At 42.1% G+C, this 19,205-nt stretch overlaps 2 protein-coding genes across 5 annotated transcripts in view; one reads left to right on the forward strand and one right to left on the reverse strand.

Annotated features, from left to right (window-relative positions):
- Positions 1–516: 516 nt before the first annotated feature.
- GEMIN7 (gem nuclear organelle associated protein 7) lies at positions 517–3,662 on the reverse strand. Of its 4 annotated transcripts, none has more exons than XM_075263712.1 (2): positions 3,181–3,557; positions 517–1,029 (listed from the first exon to the last, which is right to left on the reverse strand). In XM_075263712.1, exons 1-2 carry the CDS (start codon positions 3,319–3,321, stop codon positions 676–678), a joined length of 495 nt encoding a protein of 164 aa, XP_075119813.1. In that variant the 5' UTR covers positions 3,322–3,557; the 3' UTR covers positions 517–675. The 4 variants fall into 4 exon arrangements, 3 of the variants coding, with proteins under 3 accessions (XP_075119813.1, XP_075119833.1, XP_075119823.1); XM_075263732.1 differs by lacking the exon at positions 3,181–3,557 and adding an exon at positions 3,571–3,662 and having other exon boundaries at positions 523–1,029; XM_075263722.1 differs by lacking the exon at positions 3,181–3,557 and adding an exon at positions 3,565–3,656 and having other exon boundaries at positions 525–1,029.
- Positions 3,663–3,838: 176 nt separating this feature from the next.
- The window catches only part of CAAP1 (caspase activity and apoptosis inhibitor 1), a 28,235-nt gene continuing 12,868 nt past the window's right edge, over positions 3,839–19,205 (forward strand). The window contains exons 1-4 of the mRNA XM_075279336.1: positions 3,839–4,087; positions 8,894–9,097; positions 11,225–11,309; positions 17,529–17,607. Coding sequence (XP_075135437.1) covers positions 3,974–4,087; positions 8,894–9,097; positions 11,225–11,309; positions 17,529–17,607 — 482 coding nt within the window. The 5' untranslated portion in view covers positions 3,839–3,973. The remainder of the gene's footprint in view (positions 4,088–8,893; positions 9,098–11,224; positions 11,310–17,528; positions 17,608–19,205) is intronic.

Consider the following 19,205-nt stretch of genomic DNA (forward strand, 5'->3'; position numbering starts at 1 on the left):
TCTGCCTGCCGCTTCCATACATTGCAATGGGAGCGCGCTATTCAAATAGTATTTGCGCATCTCTAACTTCAATTGTAAGAAGTTACAATTGAAGTTAGAGATGAACGAATACTATTTGAATAGCGCGCTCCCATTGCAATGTATGGAAGCGGCAGGCAGACTTTGCCAGCGGCCGCCGCTTAACTCCTCGTGTGCCGCCGCTTCCATATATAAGGCGCACCGGACTATAAGGCGCACTTACGATTTCTGAGGAAATCGTAGGATTTTATGTGCGCCTTATAGTCCGGAAAATACGGTACTGTACTGTTGTCTTCTTTATATATTTGAAAATTTAATAAAACATTTGAATTAAATAAAAAAAAATTGTACCTGTGTACTAATATCTCCTAGATGTAATGCTTCAATGGGAGAATACAGTTCCTTACAGAGACACTTCCACGATCCTTCAGATATGTATGATATAGCCAAAGTGCAATATGTGCACCATCCTATGGTTGCCTACAAATGAAAATCTGCAATATCTGAAACTCCAGTGCTGAAATGAAACAACATCTTAATAGCAGCTGGCTTTATGTATGTAATAGCAATGTGTCGTTCAATCACAAAACAGCATTCTTACATCCAATATGAACATAAAAAGTGGTGGTCACATATTAAGAACACTACAGCAGTCGCTTACAGATGAAAGGAGTAAGAGATAATATCCGGCCCACGAATGAGAGCTTCCTTTTGCACACCTAGAGGTGTTTGCAGGTTAGAGACCTGGAAATTATGTCCTTCTATATCACAGGCATTAAACCGCTCCGCTGATACTGTGACACGCTGGTAAAGTGTAAATGTGACTGGAAGACCTGAAGAGGCAAGAAGGCTGCGAAGGAAGTAAAGGCGAAGATTAGACCGAATTTTCTGATGGGCATCAGAGCTGCAGTGTGCCAAAGCTCGAGGTGAGGATGGATCAAAACCACGTCCAGAAGGTGATGGTGGCCGTGGAAGACGGACAATGGGCACCTGAGGAAGAAGTGCAGGTTCCTAACAGAAAAGAAAAAAATAAGTCATTTACTGTATGAGATTTTAATTGTGCTATACATGACTAGCTGCTCTGGAAGCAGTGAAGAGGTGTAGAAGGAGGGATCAGCTTTCAAGACAGGTACAGTGAGAAACTGAGGCGTCTGATGATGCAAGGGTGCTTGGGGCACAAGGATAACGCCCCCAATGCTCCCTGAAGATAAATTTGCATATGAAGAAAACTAGTTTAATTAAAGTATGGCTGCGAGGATCAAGGAATGACAGGTATGCTAGAATAGCCTTTTTAAAGCCTGTGTAATGACACGCTTAGTTAAAAAAAAAAAAAAAAACTAGACTGAGTTCACACAGGGGTTTTTTTACTTGTCAGACAAAAAAAAAAAAATCTGCTTCCAGTTTTAGAAGCAGTTTCTGAATCTATCTTTTGCCTTGCACACAGGGTTTTGTTTCCTTAAAGGGGTATTCCCATAATTCTTGTTCTGCAGCCTGAAGGCTCTGTACTCTCTTCACTTCCTGGATTTCTCGCACATTGGTGGGCGGGGTTTCACTTGCTCTGCTATGATCAACAGTATGACGCTGATGTGGAAACTAATGTAGCAGAGCTGGATTTGAGTCAGCTTGCATTACATACAGAGGAAATGGACTCCTTATCTCAGCCCTTATCAGCCAAATTCAATTAAACCGGCTGATAAGTGGAAAAGCTGAAGATAGCCAGCACAGTAATCCCGGAGCTCTCACCTCCCCCTCCCCTATATGAGGCGCTCCGTTGCTCGTCAGCCCCTCCCTCCCCCCTGAGAGCAGGCAGCTATATCACCTGACAAATGAGCAGATAATCCCAAGGCCCAGTGTCAACAATGAAGTGAATAAATTAAGATAGCGACCAAACAAAGCAGTTTTTATAAAGCAATGTACCTTTTTCGGACTTTAAGACGCACCCCCCCCCCCCAAATCTGGGGGGAAAATGAGGGTGTGTCTTATAGTCCGAATGTGCGCCATGTTCCTGCCGCTGCTGGCTTCCTGCAGTGACAGGAGTGTGGCAATACTGCAGGCCCCGGCATCCGCCGTTCTATTGCCAGGTCTGTAAGAATAATGGCGGCCGCTCTGCTGCAGAGCGGTCACCATAGCAACCAGGTCTCCGCTATACGCAGAGGCCCAAAGCTAATGCCCGCAATTAGAATGCATTCTAATTGCGGACATTAAAACTTAACCCCTTCCCCCCCAAAGTGTATAGAATACAACCCATACCTTTAAAGTTGCAGGCCGGCTCCTGCGCAGCGAGGTCGCAGGAGCCGACCTGTTCTGGTGACAGCTGTATATTACTATTGCAGTTGGTCTATGACCAGTCGTAATAGTAATGTAGAGAATCTCCCATAGACGGCAATACATTTCTATTGCTGTCTATGGGACTTGCAATCAAATGATTGCAGGTTCAAGCCACCTAAGGGGAAGGGGCAATAAATAATGAAAAAAAAAAAAAAAAAGCTTTAAAAAAATAAAGAAAACTTCTAAATCACCCCCTTTCCTTAGAATACATATAAAAGTAGAAAATTACTGTAAAACACATACACATTAGGAATCCGTGTGTCCGAAAATGCCCGGTCTACTGATATTTTTCAAACCGCCGTTTTGGGTTTTTTTTCACCGTTTTACCTCTGATTTAAATAAAAGGTGATCTAAGCAATAGACATTCCCCAAAATAGTATAACTAGAAAGTACATCTGACCCCGCAAAAAAAACACTCTATGCGTCCCCGTACAGCTGCAGGGACACCTGTCAATGTGGCCTTACAGCTGTTGAAAAACTACAACTCCTATATATTAAATATTTTACCACTTTTTGCTTCAAAAATTTTCTTCCCTATTTTCCTCCTCTAAAACCTAGGTGCGTCTTATAGTCTGAAAAATATGGTATTTAGGAAAAGTCTTATATCCACATAAACTAGCAGTATAGATAGGATCCTTGTTATGGGACAACCCCTTTAACCTCGAGCTTGGAAGGTTGTTTTGCACCACAATCCACCTCAAAATTTACCTGCAAAAAAACAGCCAGTTGCTTAGGGGGCCTCCTCTATGCAGTATTATATAGGCTCTGTTCACACCATGCTCTGAACACTCCACTTTTGTACAGAATAGAGTAGCTTAGAGCACTATTCTATACCTGTGGTATATCAGCATAATGGAGGTGACACGTTTTAGATGTGTCAGGTAGAGTCCTATGGATACATCTGCTGTATAGACCAGGAGCTATCCTGCAGTATAGAAGAGGCACAGCCTCCAAACCGCACGTGAAAGGAAGCATTGGGAGTTTCCAGTCCAATGCTCCATCCAGCAGAATGCCCCGTACTGCACATACTGAGTGCCTAGACCTGTACGAGGAGGCCACAGAGACTCCACGAGCTCCCGTAGAGAGGAGGGGCAATAAACCTCTGGCTTCTGGGCAGCTCCTGTCAGACAGCACACGGTGCTCCTACTGCTGAGGACTATGGCTCTGGCCGCCGGTTCCGCGGCTATAGTTTGCTTAGTCAGACATCCATATACATACACTCACTCTCCTTTCGCTCATGTTTGAGTCACGTGACTAGGATTCTGCCCGCTCACTGACTACTACGAACACCGGAAACGCGACTATTCCGTTTGTTTCCTCTTTTTCAATTTTATCTTTAAAGCTAGATGTACTACGCAAGCGCATTGCTATACAAATGTGCCTGATGTAGCGCTGCCATTTTGCTTCTATATATTTTTCTATGGTACTATGCCCTCACTTGGCATGGCTTCTCCGGATTCTCTAGTATTTGCGTCACTTACGTTCTAACGTGTTGTGTACGGAAAGTCGCTAGGGACATGGAATTGAGTCGCTGTGATAGGTCTAGCCGGTGTATGTATCATGTGGGGAGTTCGTTGTTTCCCTGTGTAGTGTTTCTTGAAGAACACAGCTGGGCTTGTCTGCAGCCATGACCGGAGTAAAGAAGAGCTCCAAAGAGAAGAAGAAGAGACGGCGGTCAACCTCCTGTGACCCGGGCTCTCAGGTGGAAAGGAAAAGGAGGAGCACAGAGAGCAGCCAACAGGTGCCTTGTCTATGTACTGTAGTCTTGTTACTGGGGTAGTGGTACTTCTCTATGTCCTGTACTCTTCTTGTTACTGGGGTAGTGGTGCTGATGTTATCTAGGTGCCTTCTCTATGTCCTGTATTCTTCTTGTTACTGGGGTAGTGGTGCTGATGTTATCTGGGTGCCTTGTCTATGTTCTGTATTCTTCTTGTTACTGGGGTAGTAGTACTGATGTTATCTAGGTGCCTTCTCTATGTCCTGTACTCTTCTTGTTACTGGGGTAGTGGTACTGATGTTATCTAGGTGCCTTCTCTATGTCCTGTACTCTTCTTGTTACTGGAGTAGTGGTACTGATGTTATCTAGGTGCCTTCTCTATGTCCTGTATTCTTCTTGTTACTGGGGTAGTAGTACTGATGTTATCTAGGTGCCTTGTCTATGTTCTGTACTCTTCTTGTTACTGGGGTAGTGGTGCTGATGTTATCTAGGTGCCTTGTCTATGTTCTGTATTCTTCTTGTTACTGGGGTAGTGGTGCTGATGTTATCTGGGTGCCTTCTCTATGTTCTGTATTCTTCTTGTTACTGGGGTAGTGGTACTGATGTTATCTAGGTGCCTTCTCTATGTCCTGTACTCTTCTTGTTACTGGGGTAGTGGTGCTGATGTTATCTGGGTGCCTTGTCTATGTTCTGTCCTCCTCTTGTTACTGGGGTAGTGGTGCTGATGTTATCTGGGTGCCTTGTCTATGTCCTGTATTCTTCTTGTTACTGGGGTAGTGGTACTGATGTTATCTAGGTGCCTTCTCTATGTCCTGTACTCTTCTTGTTACTGGAGTAGTGGTACTGATGTTATCTAGGTGCCTTCTCTATGTCCTGTATTCTTCTTGTTACTGGGGTAGTAGTACTGATGTTATCTAGGTGCCTTGTCTATGTTCTGTACTCTTCTTGTTACTGGGGTAGTGGTGCTGATGTTATCTAGGTGCCTTGTCTATGTTCTGTATTCTTCTTGTTACTGGGGTAGTGGTGCTGATGTTATCTGGGTGCCTTCTCTATGTTCTGTATTCTTCTTGTTACTGGGGTAGTGGTGCTGATGTTATCTGGGTGCCTTGTCTATGTTCTGTCCTCCTCTTGTTACTGGGGTAGTGGTGCTGATGTTATCTGGGTGCCTTGTCTATGTTCTGTACTCTTCTTGTTACTGGGGTAGTGGTGCTGATGTTATCTGGGTGCCTTGTCTATGTTCTGTATTCTTCTTGTTACTGGGGTAGTGGTACTGATGTTATCTGGGTGCCTTGTCTATGTTCTGTACTCTTCTTGTTACTGGGGTAGTGGTACTGATGTTATCTAGGTGCCTTCTCTATGTACTGTACTCTTCTTGTTACTGGGGTAGTGGTGCTGATGTTATTTAGGTGCCTTCTCTATGTTCTGTATTCTTCTTGTTACTGGGGTAGTGGTGCTGATGTTATCTAGGCGCCTTGACTTTGTACTGTATTCTTCTTGTTACTCTGGTAGTGGTACTGATGTTATTTAGGTGCCTTCTCTATGTTCTGTATTCTTCTTGCTACTGGGGTAGTGGTACTGATGTTATTTATGTGCCTTGTCTTTGTACTGTACTCTTCTTGTTACTGGGGTAGTGGTACTGATGTTATTTAGGTGCCTTGTCTTTGTACTGTATTCTTCTTGCTACTGGGGTAGTGGTACTGATGTTATTTAGGTGCCTTGTGTTTGTACTGAACTCCTCTTGTTACTGGGGTAGTGGTACTGATGTTATTTAGGTGCCTTGTCTTTGTACTGTATTCTTCTTGCTACTGGGGTAGTGGTACTGATGTTATTTAGGTGCCTTGTGTTTGTACTGAACTCCTCTTGTTACTGGGGTAGTGGTACTGATGTTATTTAGGTGCCTTCTCTATGTTCTGTACTCTTCTTGTTACTGGGGTAGTGGTACTGATGTTATCTAGGTGCCTTGTAAAGACACCTAGACACCTAAATAACATCAGCACCACTACCCCAGTACTGTACTCTTCTTGTTACTGGGGTAGTGGTACTGATGTTATCTAGGTGCCTTGTAAAGACACCTAGACACCTAAATAACATCAGCACCACTACCCCAGTACTGTATTCTTCTTGTTACTGTGGTAGTGGTACTGATGTTATCTGGGTGTCCTTGTCTATGTTCTGTCCTCCTCTTGTTACTGGGGTAGTGGTACTGATGTCATCTTAGTGCCTTGTCTTTGTACTGTATTCTTCTTGTTACTGGGGTAGTGGTACTGATGTTATCTGGGTGTCCTTGTCTATGTTCTGTACTCTTTTTGTTACTGGGGTAGTGGTACTGATGTTATCTAGGTGCCTTGTCTTTGTACTGTATTCTTCTTGTTACTCTGGTAGTGGTACTGATGTTATCTGGGTGTCCTTGTCTATGCTCTGTACTCCTCTTGTTACTGGGGTAGTGGTACTGATGTTATCTAGGTGCCTTGTCTTTGTACTGTACTCTTCTTGTTACTGGGGTAGTGGTGCTGATGTTATTTAGGTGCCTTCTCTATGTTCTGTATTCTTCTTGTTACTGGGGTAGTGGTACTGATGTTATCTAGGTGCCTTGTAAAGACACCTAGACACCTAAATAACATCAGCACCACTACCCCAGTACTGTATTCTTCTTGTTACTGTGGTAGTGGTACTGATGTTATCTGGGTGTCCTTGTCTATGTTCTGTCCTCCTCTTGTTACTGGGGTAGTGGTACTGATGTTATCTTGGTGCCTTGTCTTTGTACTGTATTCTTCTTGTTACTGGGGTAGTGGTACTGATGTTATCTGGGTGTCCTTGTCTATGTTCTGTACTCTTTTTGTTACTGGGGTAGTGGTACTGATGTTATCTAGGTGCCTTGTCTTTGTACTGTATTCTTCTTGTTACTCTGGTAGTGGTACTGATGTTATCTGGGTGTCCTTGTCTATGCTCTTTACTCCTCTTGTTACTGGGGTAGTGGTACTGATGTTATCTAGGTGCCTTGTCTTTGTACTGTACTCTTCTTGTTACTGGGGTAGTGGTGCTGATGTTATTTAGGTGCCTTCTCTATGTTCTGTATTCTTCTTGTTACTGGGGTAGTGGTACTGATGTTATCTAGGTGCCTTGTAAAGACACCTAGACACCTAAATAACATCAGCACCACTACCCCAGTACTGTATTCTTCTTGTTACTGTGGTAGTGGTACTGATGTTATCTGGGTGTCCTTGTCTATGTTCTGTCCTCCTCTTGTTACTGGGGTAGTGGTACTGATGTTATCTTGGTGCCTTGTCTTTGTACTGTATTCTTCTTGTTACTGGGGTAGTGGTACTGATGTTATCTGGGTGTCCTTGTCTATGTTCTGTACTCTTCTTGTTACTGGGGTAGTGGTGCTGATGTTATCTAGGTGCCTTGTCTTTGTACTGTATTCTTCTTGTTACTCTGGTAGTGGTACTGATGTTATCTGGGTGTCCTTGTCTATGCTCTGTACTCCTCTTGTTACTGTGGTAGTGGTACTGATGTTATCTGGGTGTCCTTGTCTATGTTCTGTCCTCCTCTTGTTACTGGGGTAGTGGTACTGATGTTATCTTGGTGCCTTGTCTTTGTACTGTATTCTTCTTGTTACTGGGGTAGTGGTACTGATGTTATCTGGGTGTCCTTGTCTATGTTCTGTACTCTTTTTGTTACTGGGGTAGTGGTACTGATGTTATCTAGGTGCCTTGTCTTTGTACTGTATTCTTCTTGTTACTCTGGTAGTGGTACTGATGTTATCTGGGTGTCCTTGTCTATGCTCTGTACTCCTCTTGTTACTGGGGTAGTGGTACTGATGTTATCTAGGTGCCTTGTCTTTGTACTGTACTCTTCTTGTTACTGGGGTAGTGGTGCTGATGTTATTTAGGTGCCTTCTCTATGTTCTGTACTCTTCTTGTTACTCTGGTAGTGGTACTGATGTTATCTACTATGCTGTGCATATGACAGGGAATAGGCTTCAGGGTGCAAACACATACAGGCAGGCATCTGTAGACATTTTTGCAACCATCCAGTGTATGTGAAGATGGTTTTTAAAAAACCATGTGTGTGCTGCAGAAAAAATCCCGTTCACTTGTACAGTATGGATGTATTCAGATACAGAAGTCTCAGTAGCAAACCTGCCATGTGTGGGGCCACACGGTGGCTCAGTGGTCAGCACTGCAGCCTTGCAGCGCTGGAGTCCTGGTGTTCAAATCCCGCCAAGGGCAAAAAACCATCTGCAAGGAGTTTGTATGTTCTCCCCATGTTTGCATGGATTTCCATCCCATATTCCAAAAAAAGACATACTGATAGGGAAAAATGTACATTGTGAGCTCTATGTGGGGCTCACAATCTACAAAAAAAAAAAAAAAAACCTGCCATGTGTGAACATACTTTTAAAATTTTAACATGATTAGTACATCTTTATGAAAATAAGCAGAGGTACTGAAAATTATGACGGAGAGTTAGTCTCATATCAACCAATCATGGGTAACATGGGAATTACTGGGCACAAGTCCCAACTATCAGGGTGGTGGTAGCCAAGCAGAACTATTACACCCCTTCTTTGGCTTCCATTCACTTCTTTTGGTATTTCCAGAAACTGTGTAGAGCATCACCACTTGCCTGTTTCTGTAAGACCCACCTTGGTGGTTTGGACTTGTGTCTGGTTATTACTGTCTTGGCCATGACTTGCTGAGGTGAGAATATAACCCATTGAACATCAGAGCAAAATATTGTTAACGGTAGTAAGGGTAGTAGAAAGAAAGATGTGTTTATAAGATCATTGTTAGGTTTATGATTACATGTCCCCTTTCTCATTTTTAGGAACCAGAGTCCTCTGCTGTGTTTGCTGGAACAAAAGAAGAAGATGTTGAAGAGCTGAGTGATATAGAAGAAGGAGGACTAGATCTGAGTGTACCGCTGAAGCCTATAAGCTTTTACATTTCTGACAGGAAAGAGATGCTCGAGCACTGCTTCCGGGTACTTGGGGACAAGAAACTGAAGAAAATGCTTCCTGATATGCTGAAGGTAATAAATGTACCATATTACTGGTAACTTCGCAGAAAAGTTTGTAACCTTTTGAAGATAGGGTGCCAACGTTTGCATATCCAGCATGTAGTACCAAATCCATTGGCAGACTGTAAACCGAAAAACAGTGGCGGATACGGATCAATCTTTTTCCTGCAGCGCTTTTCACAGGAAGTCCGCAGAGGAAAACGAGAGTATTTCTGTATGTATAATTGACATGCCGCAATTTACAAAAACGCAATGGTTTTTAAATCGCAGCATCTCTGCTGCACATATTTTTCTGCAATGTCTGGATGGGATTAGCCAGAATCCCATCCACTTTGCAGGTACTGTAAAACACTGTAGCCAAACTGTGGCATTGCAGCCAAATTTACGTGGTGCCCCAACCTTAAGCACCGGATTACCATTTTTATTATAGCAGTAAGTGTAATCTGTTTCATCTTCCAAAGGGATCACTTTTCCTATCAGGAAAGGGTTATCTTGTGAACTTTTGAAAATGTAAAATCTCTTTTAATAACTTATTTCTAGACTGAGTTGCAGTGTACAACACTCGCGCTGGGTGACCATTCGTGGATTCCGTCCCCCATTCCGCTTGAAAAATGCAGTGAGAAAAGTCCTGCTTTTCTCTCTGCATTTTTCGGGTGGAAACTGGGCGGAACCCGGGGGACCCCTTTATAGTCTATGGGGTCCACAGGTTTCTGTGGATAACCTGTTTGTAAGCGGATTGGGTTTTTGTTTTTTTCGCGCCCCCAAGCGGAAACCCGAACGCATGTGTGAACCTAGAATAACTCAAAAAGAAAAAAAGTTATAAATTTCAAATTGCTGTGATATAAAAGATGGTAGTCCAGCATGTCCTTGTTTAGTTAAAAAATCTTTTTTATTAATTTCAAAATTTAAAATATAACAATCGCAGACACAAGATGGTGTAGCATGGTGTGGTAAGTGCAGCGCTAGCTGACGCGTTTTGAGAGGGATCCTCTCTTAGTCATAGCTGAAATTTCAAAGCTGCATACACCAAAAAGCCTGAAAATGGCCTAGATGTGGTGGTTAAAGAGATTTTTTTTATTTTGGGAAATAATAATTTACATAAAACTGCTACACATGGTTGCATTAAAAAAATAATAATTTTTACTAGCCTGGCATTCTGGGTTCTGATGCTATCCTGGTCCCTCCTGTTCTCTCTTTCTGACACAGAGGAAGTGCTTTGTGAGAGAGTGAAGGGTGTGGTCTGGGAAGACAGGTATGTCCCAGCCAGGCAGCTAAAGGGTGTTTGGTAAAGACCCACACCAGGGAGGTCAGCTGACTAATCAGGCCCTAATAACAGTCTGAGTGTGAAGACTAGGAGTGTGGCACCACACAGACAGAGTTGAACTGTCCAGACCGGACCTCCAAAGCAGGTACTGTGCCAACTGTTGTTATTGCCAAGGTGGGAGACTGGTAGCCAGGCTCCTGTATAGTTAGGGAAAAGTTTCCTTATGTTTAAGTTAGTTCTCAGCCGAGAAGGGTTTTGTTTTGTTTAACCTGTGGCTTTGCAATGGCAGTTAATTAGTGAATAAAGCCTGAACCTGTGTGCAATCCAGTGTCTGTGCCCCTGTTTCCTGCACTGCTACAAGCATCTACCTGAGCGGTTCCCCACAGTTTGTAGATACCTGCTTAGTCAGTATCTGACTGAGGTAGGTCACCGCTCAGTCTAATGATTGACTCAAGAAGCATCTACAGGCATGTAAGAGAAACAAGAAGTGTATAAAAGTGGGGACCTGGACAGCATCAGAATTTCAATGGAAGTGAATAGATCCTCCTTAAAATGCTCTACATAACTGGCCCTGTAGAACCTGTGGAAAGAAAGACACATTTGCATGTTTTATTAGCCTCAAATACAATAGAGCTAATGAAGCGTGGGACCACATGCCGCATTTACCACGGTGATTCTGCCGTGAAAACTGCAGCAAGATAGAGTAGGATGTGTCTGTCTTTAGCATGCCTTTTTAAAAGAAAAAAAAAAGCCTCAAATACCTCTCCAAGTCATCTGTCTAGAGGGGTCAAAACTGCTAACTAAGGTGAGCATCATTTTGCATTTGATAATGTTTGCTTTAAGGAAATCCATATATCTTGTTATTTATACTGTAGGACTTATCCCTTGATGAGATCAAACAACTTTGTCTTGAGCAAGTGGAAATGGAGACAGATGAAAGCTTGTTAAGGATTCTTCAGGGTAAGGCAAGCACATTCTTTATTGTTTATGCAATGTATATTCACCAGCAGTGATATTTTTTTGTACAGTTGTTTCCCATGCTACTGCAGTCTACCTTCTGAGACCGATTCTTCTAATTAAAATCACCATATACTGCTTAATTGTTCGTTTCCTTCTGAGCTTAAATGAGTGTTACGTTCCCTAAGGGCATAAGGCAGCAATTAAATGTACACCCTGAAAATAACAGTGAGAGACCACAAAGGAGTAGCCATTATAAGAAGCCCATGGCAACACCTGCGTTACATAAATGTTGTTATTTTGTAGATGACTAGAAAGTGAATGACAACTGAAAAACACAGAATAGCGAGAGAGTAATGACATTTAAAACACCAAGTTGTTCAGAAAATAATAAAATACTAATATTTTCCTTTTCTAGTTTCAACTTTAACTCTGCATTAAAGGGATTCTCCATGACTACAGAACTTATAAACCATCAATTATCAGATCAGTGGGAACAGCACCCCATGATCAGTTCACCGAAGGTGCCACAATACTCCAGTAAACGCATCATTACCTTCTTAATTTTACCAGGCACAGCTCCTTACTTATAGTAGTGGCTTTCTGTTGTTATTACAGCTTGGAGCAACTGAGTCCCATTAACGTTGTCAGGGTCTGGGGTTGCTAGGTGGGGTGGCATAGACACAAAAGTCCAGTTTCTTTAGTCCAAAACAAAGGTAGAGTTTATTTTCACTAAAAAAAAGGTAGTGCAGCAACAAAAGGAAACAATACAAAAATAAATCCCTGCCCGGCTAGGCTCTAACTAAATATAGAATAGGTTACCTCACCTAGAATATCAGAAATCCAAAAGCCAATCATTCAGGACACAGCTCCAAAAACATGACTTCTCTGTTTGCTCTCCAGCCAAGCTCTGCCAAAGTGTTGCTGCTGGAGCAACTTCTTAAGCCTCCTTGACGAGGAGACTCTCTTCAGCTGAGTCGCAGCAGGAACAAGCGCAAAGTGTGGACTGGAGGGGGGTTGGAATGACAGGTCCCACTACCAACCTACCTGCCATTCCTAAAAATCCAGCCCAGTAACCGGAACTTTGAAATAACACTCAGCAGACAGAATTATCTGCTGAGAAACATTCTTCCTGGAGTTTTCTCATCTCACCAACCTTAGTAGTCTGGGTGAGATGTACACCCCCTCCATTACCTGGCAGGCCATCAGCTTACAGCGTGACTTCAATGGAACTGCAATACCAGGCACAGTCAGTACTGAAAGTGTAGCACTTGAGTAATGGTACATATTAGTGGCATAAAAGTATGGCTGATGATAGCAGGCTTGCTTTATTTATTTATTTATTTATATTTGTTTACTTATATAGTGCTATCATAATCCATAGGATTTTAAAGATATTATCGGCACTGTTCCACATAGGGCTTGTGTCAAAACTCTCTATCAGTATGTGTTAGGAGTGTGGGAGAAAACTGGAGTACACAAAGGAATTCCACACAAATATGAGGAGAATATGTTAACTCCTTGCAGATGGTGTCCTTGACTGGATTCAAACTCAGGTCTCCAATGCTGAAAGGCAATAGTACTAACCAATGAGCCGTCATGCTTAAAGGGGTATTCCCATAACCTTTGTTCACCAACTTGCAGGCTGTGTGCTCTGTTCACTTTCTGGTTTTCTCGGCACATTGGTGGGCGGGGTTTCACTTGCTCTGCTATCTGCTATGTTTGCAGTCAGTAATGAGGGATTGGTTGTAAATGCATTACCACAGTATGAAACTGATGTAGAAGCTGATGTAGCAGAGATGGATTTGAGTCAGTTTGTAATACATACAAAGGTACCGAACTCCCTATCTCAGCCCTTATCAGCCAAATTCAATTAAACTGGCTGATAAGTGGAAGAGCAGAAGATAAAAAAATCAAAAATCTCAGAGCTCTCACCTCCACCATCTGAGGGGCTCCGTTACTTGTCAGACATACACAGCTCAGAGCTGCTCCCAGCACTGAGCCGCCCCCCCCCCCCCCCCCCCCGAGAGCGGGTAGCTACGTCACTGAGGGACTGAGCAGACAAGCCCGCGGTCCAGGGCCTGTGGTCATAGAAACACATGTAAACAATGAAGTGAATAAATTAAGATAGCGGCCAAACAAAGCAGTTTTGATAAAGCAATGTATTTAAAACTCTTAAATCCACATAAACTAGCAGTATAAATAGGATCCTTGTTATGGGACAACCCCTTTAAAAATAAATTCAGAAAGCCAGACAATTCCAAATGCACCAGATTTGTTAAAGTTTTAAAGGGAATCTACCACCTCCAAAATTGTTTCTAATATATGCTGATGTAGGGTGGGGTTAGTGATATAGTGAACATACCGTGGTATTTTGGAGATTCTAACTGGCTTAAAATTCTATTACAACTCATGCTAGAACACTGGTATGAGTTAAAATAGAAATATATCCTACGAATATTATATATGTGAAAGTTGGATGTTTGTGTGTTTGGATGTTTGTTCCTCAATCACACAAAAAGGGCTGAACGGATTTGAGTGAAATTCGGCACATAGACTGTAACCTCAATTAAAATATAGGCTACTTTTTATCACAGTAAATGACATGGCTTCACGACTGTTATGAATTTTTGTTCACATACTATATTACACTGCTCTTATCTCAGCTTCTGAGAAAGCCAGGGCTGTTATCTCTCTTTGTAAACACATACACTAACCCTCAGTGTTCCTGCATTTGCATATTATCTGATCTGCTCCAGGCATTGCAGACAAACTGACATGGGCAAACACCTTCAATCTAAATTGGCAGTTTGACAATTTTCAACATGCCTGGAAAAAGAAAATCTAGTTTGTCGCAAACAACGAGAGCTATGAAGAAGCCAGAAGTCACAGAGTTCTCCACAAGTGGAGCTGAGGGGGCTCATCAACACCAACAACACTCTTATTATATGGCGTCCCAGCGAGCTGCTGAGATACCGGAACAATCACAGGCACAGCGCGAGGAACAAGTTCAGTGGCAGGACAGCTTGACAGCTGCCAAAATGCCAGAGCAGGCAAACCATTGACGGCAGCAATTTGCTGAATGTAGGCGGATCATTGATGCCAACAACCCACAGGCGAAGTCACGGGCAGAGGCTAGTATGTGTATATATAAATAAATATAAACACCAGGCTGAGGTGTCCCTCAGTGTCCTGTTTGGACAGGATGTCAGTTTGTCTATTCGTTTCTATGAAAGTACGATAAACTGATTTCCTGTTTTCCTGTCTATACATAAGTCTGTATCAGTTGGAGAGTCTGATTGCTGTCACATCATACTAGTGACGACCAGAACAATAAATCACAAACACAGTATAAGATTGCCTCCACTACGGTTTACATCATGTATCTTTCTCATGAGAAGGAGGATATTTTTTGTTCATATACATTTATATCTCTCTTTAGTATTTGTTGGTTTTCTTTCAATTATTATTGTCTATTTATATAGCACCATTAATTCCATGGTGCTTTACATTTGGGGGTTTACATACACTACACAAAATATAAAGACAAATATAACACTAACAATGACCGACTGGCACAGTGGGGTAGAGGGCCCTGTCCACAAAGTCTTACAATCTCTGAGGGAAGGGGGTAGAGACAGAAAGTGAGGGGAGAGACTGTTCAGATGGCAGTGCGGTTGTTACGTTTGCGTCTAGGACCAGACACAGAATCTGGACTGCAGACTGCACCGCTAAGGGAACAGTGGTGGGAGACTTTCCCTGACGCTACGGTGGCTGGATAGGCCCTGCCTGGGGGTGGTGGTCAGCTGTTCCCAAGCTAGCCTTGGCCCCGACAACGCCTGGCTCTGTAACAAGAAGACCTAGCCGAAGGATAGGGGAAGAGCTAAAAGAGAGCTAGGACCTGGGGATGCTAAGGTGGTCACCCCTACAGAAACCAAGGTGCAGCTGCAGACAAAACAAACAGGATGGGATGTGCTGGACAACAGACATGCAGCACAACACAATATGCAACAAGAGAATGAGGAGAGGGACAGTGGAGAGGTGAGGAAAGGGTTAACACAGGACTAGGGCAAAACAAACTGGAACCCAAACTTCACAAACACCAGGATAGTGACAGGCAACCAGAACTAAAGGACAGGGTAGAGTAGAAGTGTGGAGGGACAAACCAGACTCACACACAAGGCAACACTCACACCGCTTCCTAGTCAGTTGTTATTCCACCAAACACTACTCCTCCCAGAGCCACGAATTCCAGTTGGTAACAACGAAAACCGGCAACTAGTGAAGCCAGCCCTCCTCCTTATACAGGCCCCAGAACCTTCCAATAGGATAATGGTAATTACCAACACCTCAGGCTCAATCCAAAGAACCTCAAGTATGCTCTGAAGGCCGACACCAAATGCACAAACAAATGGCCTACTGGCAAGGAAACCACCAGAAGACCAAAGAACACCAGATCAAATCCCCACCAGAAACACACACAAGTTTTATAAAAGTATTCAGGTTGTGACAGTGGTGACAGTAGTGTTATTGGAGGTTGTAGGCCTTCCTGAATAGGTGAGTCTTCAGGACCTTCTTGAAGCCTGTGATTATGGGGGTCAGTCTTATGTGTCTTGGTAAGGAGTTGCAGAGTATGGGGGATGCATGGGAGAAATCTTGGACATGGTTGTGAGGAGCGGATGAGAGCAGAACGGAGTACGAAGATCTGAAGTTACGTGTGGCAGGTAGCGGGAGATTAGGTCGGAGATAAATGGAGGGGACAGGTTGTGGATGGCTTTCTATGTTAACGTTAGTAACTTGAACTCAATTCGCTGGGCATTTCTCCAGCTTCCTTCCATACTCCAAAAAAATAATAGTCTTATAACTCTTTAAGATGATGTATTGAAAGGATTATCTGTCGGCACAAAACTGAGATAAAAACTAATCCCAGTACCTAGTTAAAATGGTCCCTTTATCCCTAGAGAAATATAAAACAAAACAAAGACACCGAGCGTACTAAGTGTAGTATTTGAGAGTACACAGATGATTAAAAACTGGGTAAGTATTAGGAGCTTCTGACCTGACGGGACCTGCTCTCGTTTTTTGCACTTGAGAAAGGGCCAGTGTAAGGCCCGAAACGCTTCGTGCTATATGCTGTATTTTTAACTATCCAATAAACCCTATGTGATTGGAATCAAACCCAAAGCAATCTCAATACTAGATAAAAAACAAAGATACCCACAAAAACTCAAAGCACCAACTAAGTATCAATGTATAAATAACACAAAAAATTCTTTTGATTTTAAATCTAAATTTATTGTTACAAAAATGTTTTTAATTGTAAAAAATATTGGTATCAGGAAAACACAAACACATAAAAACATTTAAAAACACACAACAAGAGTGGAGGTCGCACTGGACTGATGTGATTGGACCCTGGTTTACCATCTTCCTAAATTTACCAGTATGCGCAGTTCTCTCTCAATGGACCTTTGGTCCCCTTTTTCCTCCTTTATCCCTATACACACAGGCAGAAAAGGGCTTTAGGGGTGTTGCTTTCCATTAATTGGCTTCACTATCTGCTACTGCTAACTGCTGTCTCAGGACACAGTACTAACTGTAACTTTACATGTCTAATGATGACACACTGCCCCCTGAAGTGAAGGACGCTGGCTTCAGATGGAAGCAGTTTGTCATCATCAGACATGCACAGTACAGTTAGTACTGTGTTCCTGAGACAGAAGTTAGCAGCAGCAGATAGTGAAGCCCATTGATGGAAAGTAAAGCCCTTCTATGCTCATCTCATTTGCATAGGGATAAAAAGATGATTTTAACACGTATGGAGCAATGGTCCTGAATAAGAAATACTTCATTGCAAACTGTGCTGACAGCCTTACAAGGTACTGTGATTAGTTTCTATCTCAATTTTGTATTGACAGACTTCCTTTTAAATTTATGGCCTATCCTCAAGGTAGGTAAGCAATTTTAGATCTGTTTTTACTGAATTGTCCATTGTGTAGCACACTGCTGCAATATTTATAACAGCTGCTTGTTAGAAGAGCATGTCAGTACATCATGTGAATAATGCTGGGAGCTGTGCTATCGTGAAAGCAGCTGAACAGCCTGACAGTCATCAAAAATTGATCACTCATTCTAAGGATAGGACATCTATTAAAAAAAAAAATCTTTTATCCTATTAGACATAATTTTCAAAATGTTTCTTTTTTCCATTATTCTGTCCAGGAGATCACGGTGTAGATTCTAATACAGAGGAAGAAAATGAAGGACACATAACAAAATCCAAAGCTGGACTAGTCAGTCAGTAAGTATTCTCTGATCATATTTTAAAGTTTACATTTCAGTTATTTATGATAGCAAAATATTAAACCCTCTGTTCACATTTGCATTGGAGGCTTTGTGGGCTTGGTGTTGTTTTTGACTTAAATGTAATGCTTGGTGCACAGTGGACAAATTTGAGGAACCTGATTGACAAAATTATACATTTCTGGGGTTCATCTGGTGTGATGCATCCAGCTTAGCATTGTAGCATCCATTATACTGCAATGCGCAATGCTTATGTAAACAGTGCCCAAGTATATGTTCACAGTTGATTAGGATATTGCTATTTATATATTGATAGAATTTACCTACAGATCCAGTTCTTGTAAAAGATCGCCAGCATACCAAAAATCAATAAGTAGGCTACTTTATTAATAATCAAAAGCAATTTACAATTGGTGTGATAGGTCAGTAAAAGCCAATATCTAGTGTTTAACTTTCTGACATGTTTCTGATACCAACTGGATCCTTAATATTGGTAAAGTTACAAACAAACAACCCTTAAGGTCAGACTCGCCTCGTGGACTTCCGGAAAAAATAACAAAGAAAAAAAAACCTCAATAATTTAACTACAATTCATCACAAGCATTAAGACCATAGTGCCAAATTGTGTTTAGGCCCACCAACCCTGGTGGCTGCTATTTTTTTTTTTTTTTTTTTTAAAGCCTTTCAAGACTTACAAAATGAAAGCTTGAGGTAGCCTCATGATGGACAGGAAGGATTTCTGGGTGTCCGACTCCCACTAATCGTTTATTGATAACCTATCCTAAATATAGGTCATCAATAAAAAATATTAGCTTTCCTAAGTAGTCAACATACTGGAGGACAATATCATTTTACAGACTGATTTGGTGAATTTGGAGCCATGTTCAGATAAAAGAATTTAAGTTTTATGTTGGTAAAAGCATTTTTCCAAGGAAACAAGTTCTACAACTGTGTATTAAAGGGAACCTGTCAGGGCAATTTGGGACACTTAAGCACCCATAGGTCCTTTTGGACCCAGGGATTAGTGACCTAAATTGACGTGTTGTAAAGCCACCCATGTCTGCACTGAATATAAAACTTTAATACTCTGCAAACCTTGGGCACATGTGCACTGAAGCCGGTGTGAATGTCCCTGGCTTGGGTGGGCTTTTCTCAGCTATTTGTTTGCTATTTAACAGCTACTCCTAGTAGAGTTACTTGTAAAAAGACCTACCAGTTGTTACCAGTAGTAGCTATAATGGATATGGAACTGGTCTTTATTGTATACAACCATACTAACTTACAAAGTAAGAATGCGTTTAAAAATAGAAGTGTAAATAGTTAATTTTTGTCAATTAACAAAATGCAAAGTGAATGAACAAAAGGAAAACGTAAATCAAATCAATATTTGGTGTGACCACCCTTTGGAGGCAAAGTATTCCAAGTGGTGATATGGCCCCCACAGAGTACTGATCTCAACAGCATTGAGTCTCTCTGGGATTACAGAAAGAGACAGGAAGATTTGAGCAAGTCTACGTCCACAGAAGATCTGTGTTTAGTTCTCCAAGGTGTTTGGAACATCCTCCCTGCTGATTTCATTCAAAAGCTGAGTGCAAG

The sequence above is a fragment of the Leptodactylus fuscus genome, chromosome 1 (assembly GCF_031893055.1).
Source record: "Leptodactylus fuscus isolate aLepFus1 chromosome 1, aLepFus1.hap2, whole genome shotgun sequence".
Classification (NCBI taxonomy): domain Eukaryota; kingdom Metazoa; phylum Chordata; class Amphibia; order Anura; family Leptodactylidae; genus Leptodactylus; species Leptodactylus fuscus.

Excerpts from the sequence above, each read along its gene's own strand:
- GEMIN7 (XM_075263712.1), bottom strand. The coding sequence starts at position 3,321 with ATGCTTCCTTTCACGTGCGGTTTGGAGGCTGTGCCTCTTCTATACTGC. Across the intron at positions 1,030-3,180 it reads ATTATGCTGATATACCACAG|GAACCTGCACTTCTTCCTCA; the intron begins GTATAGAATAGT and ends CTTTTCTGTTAG.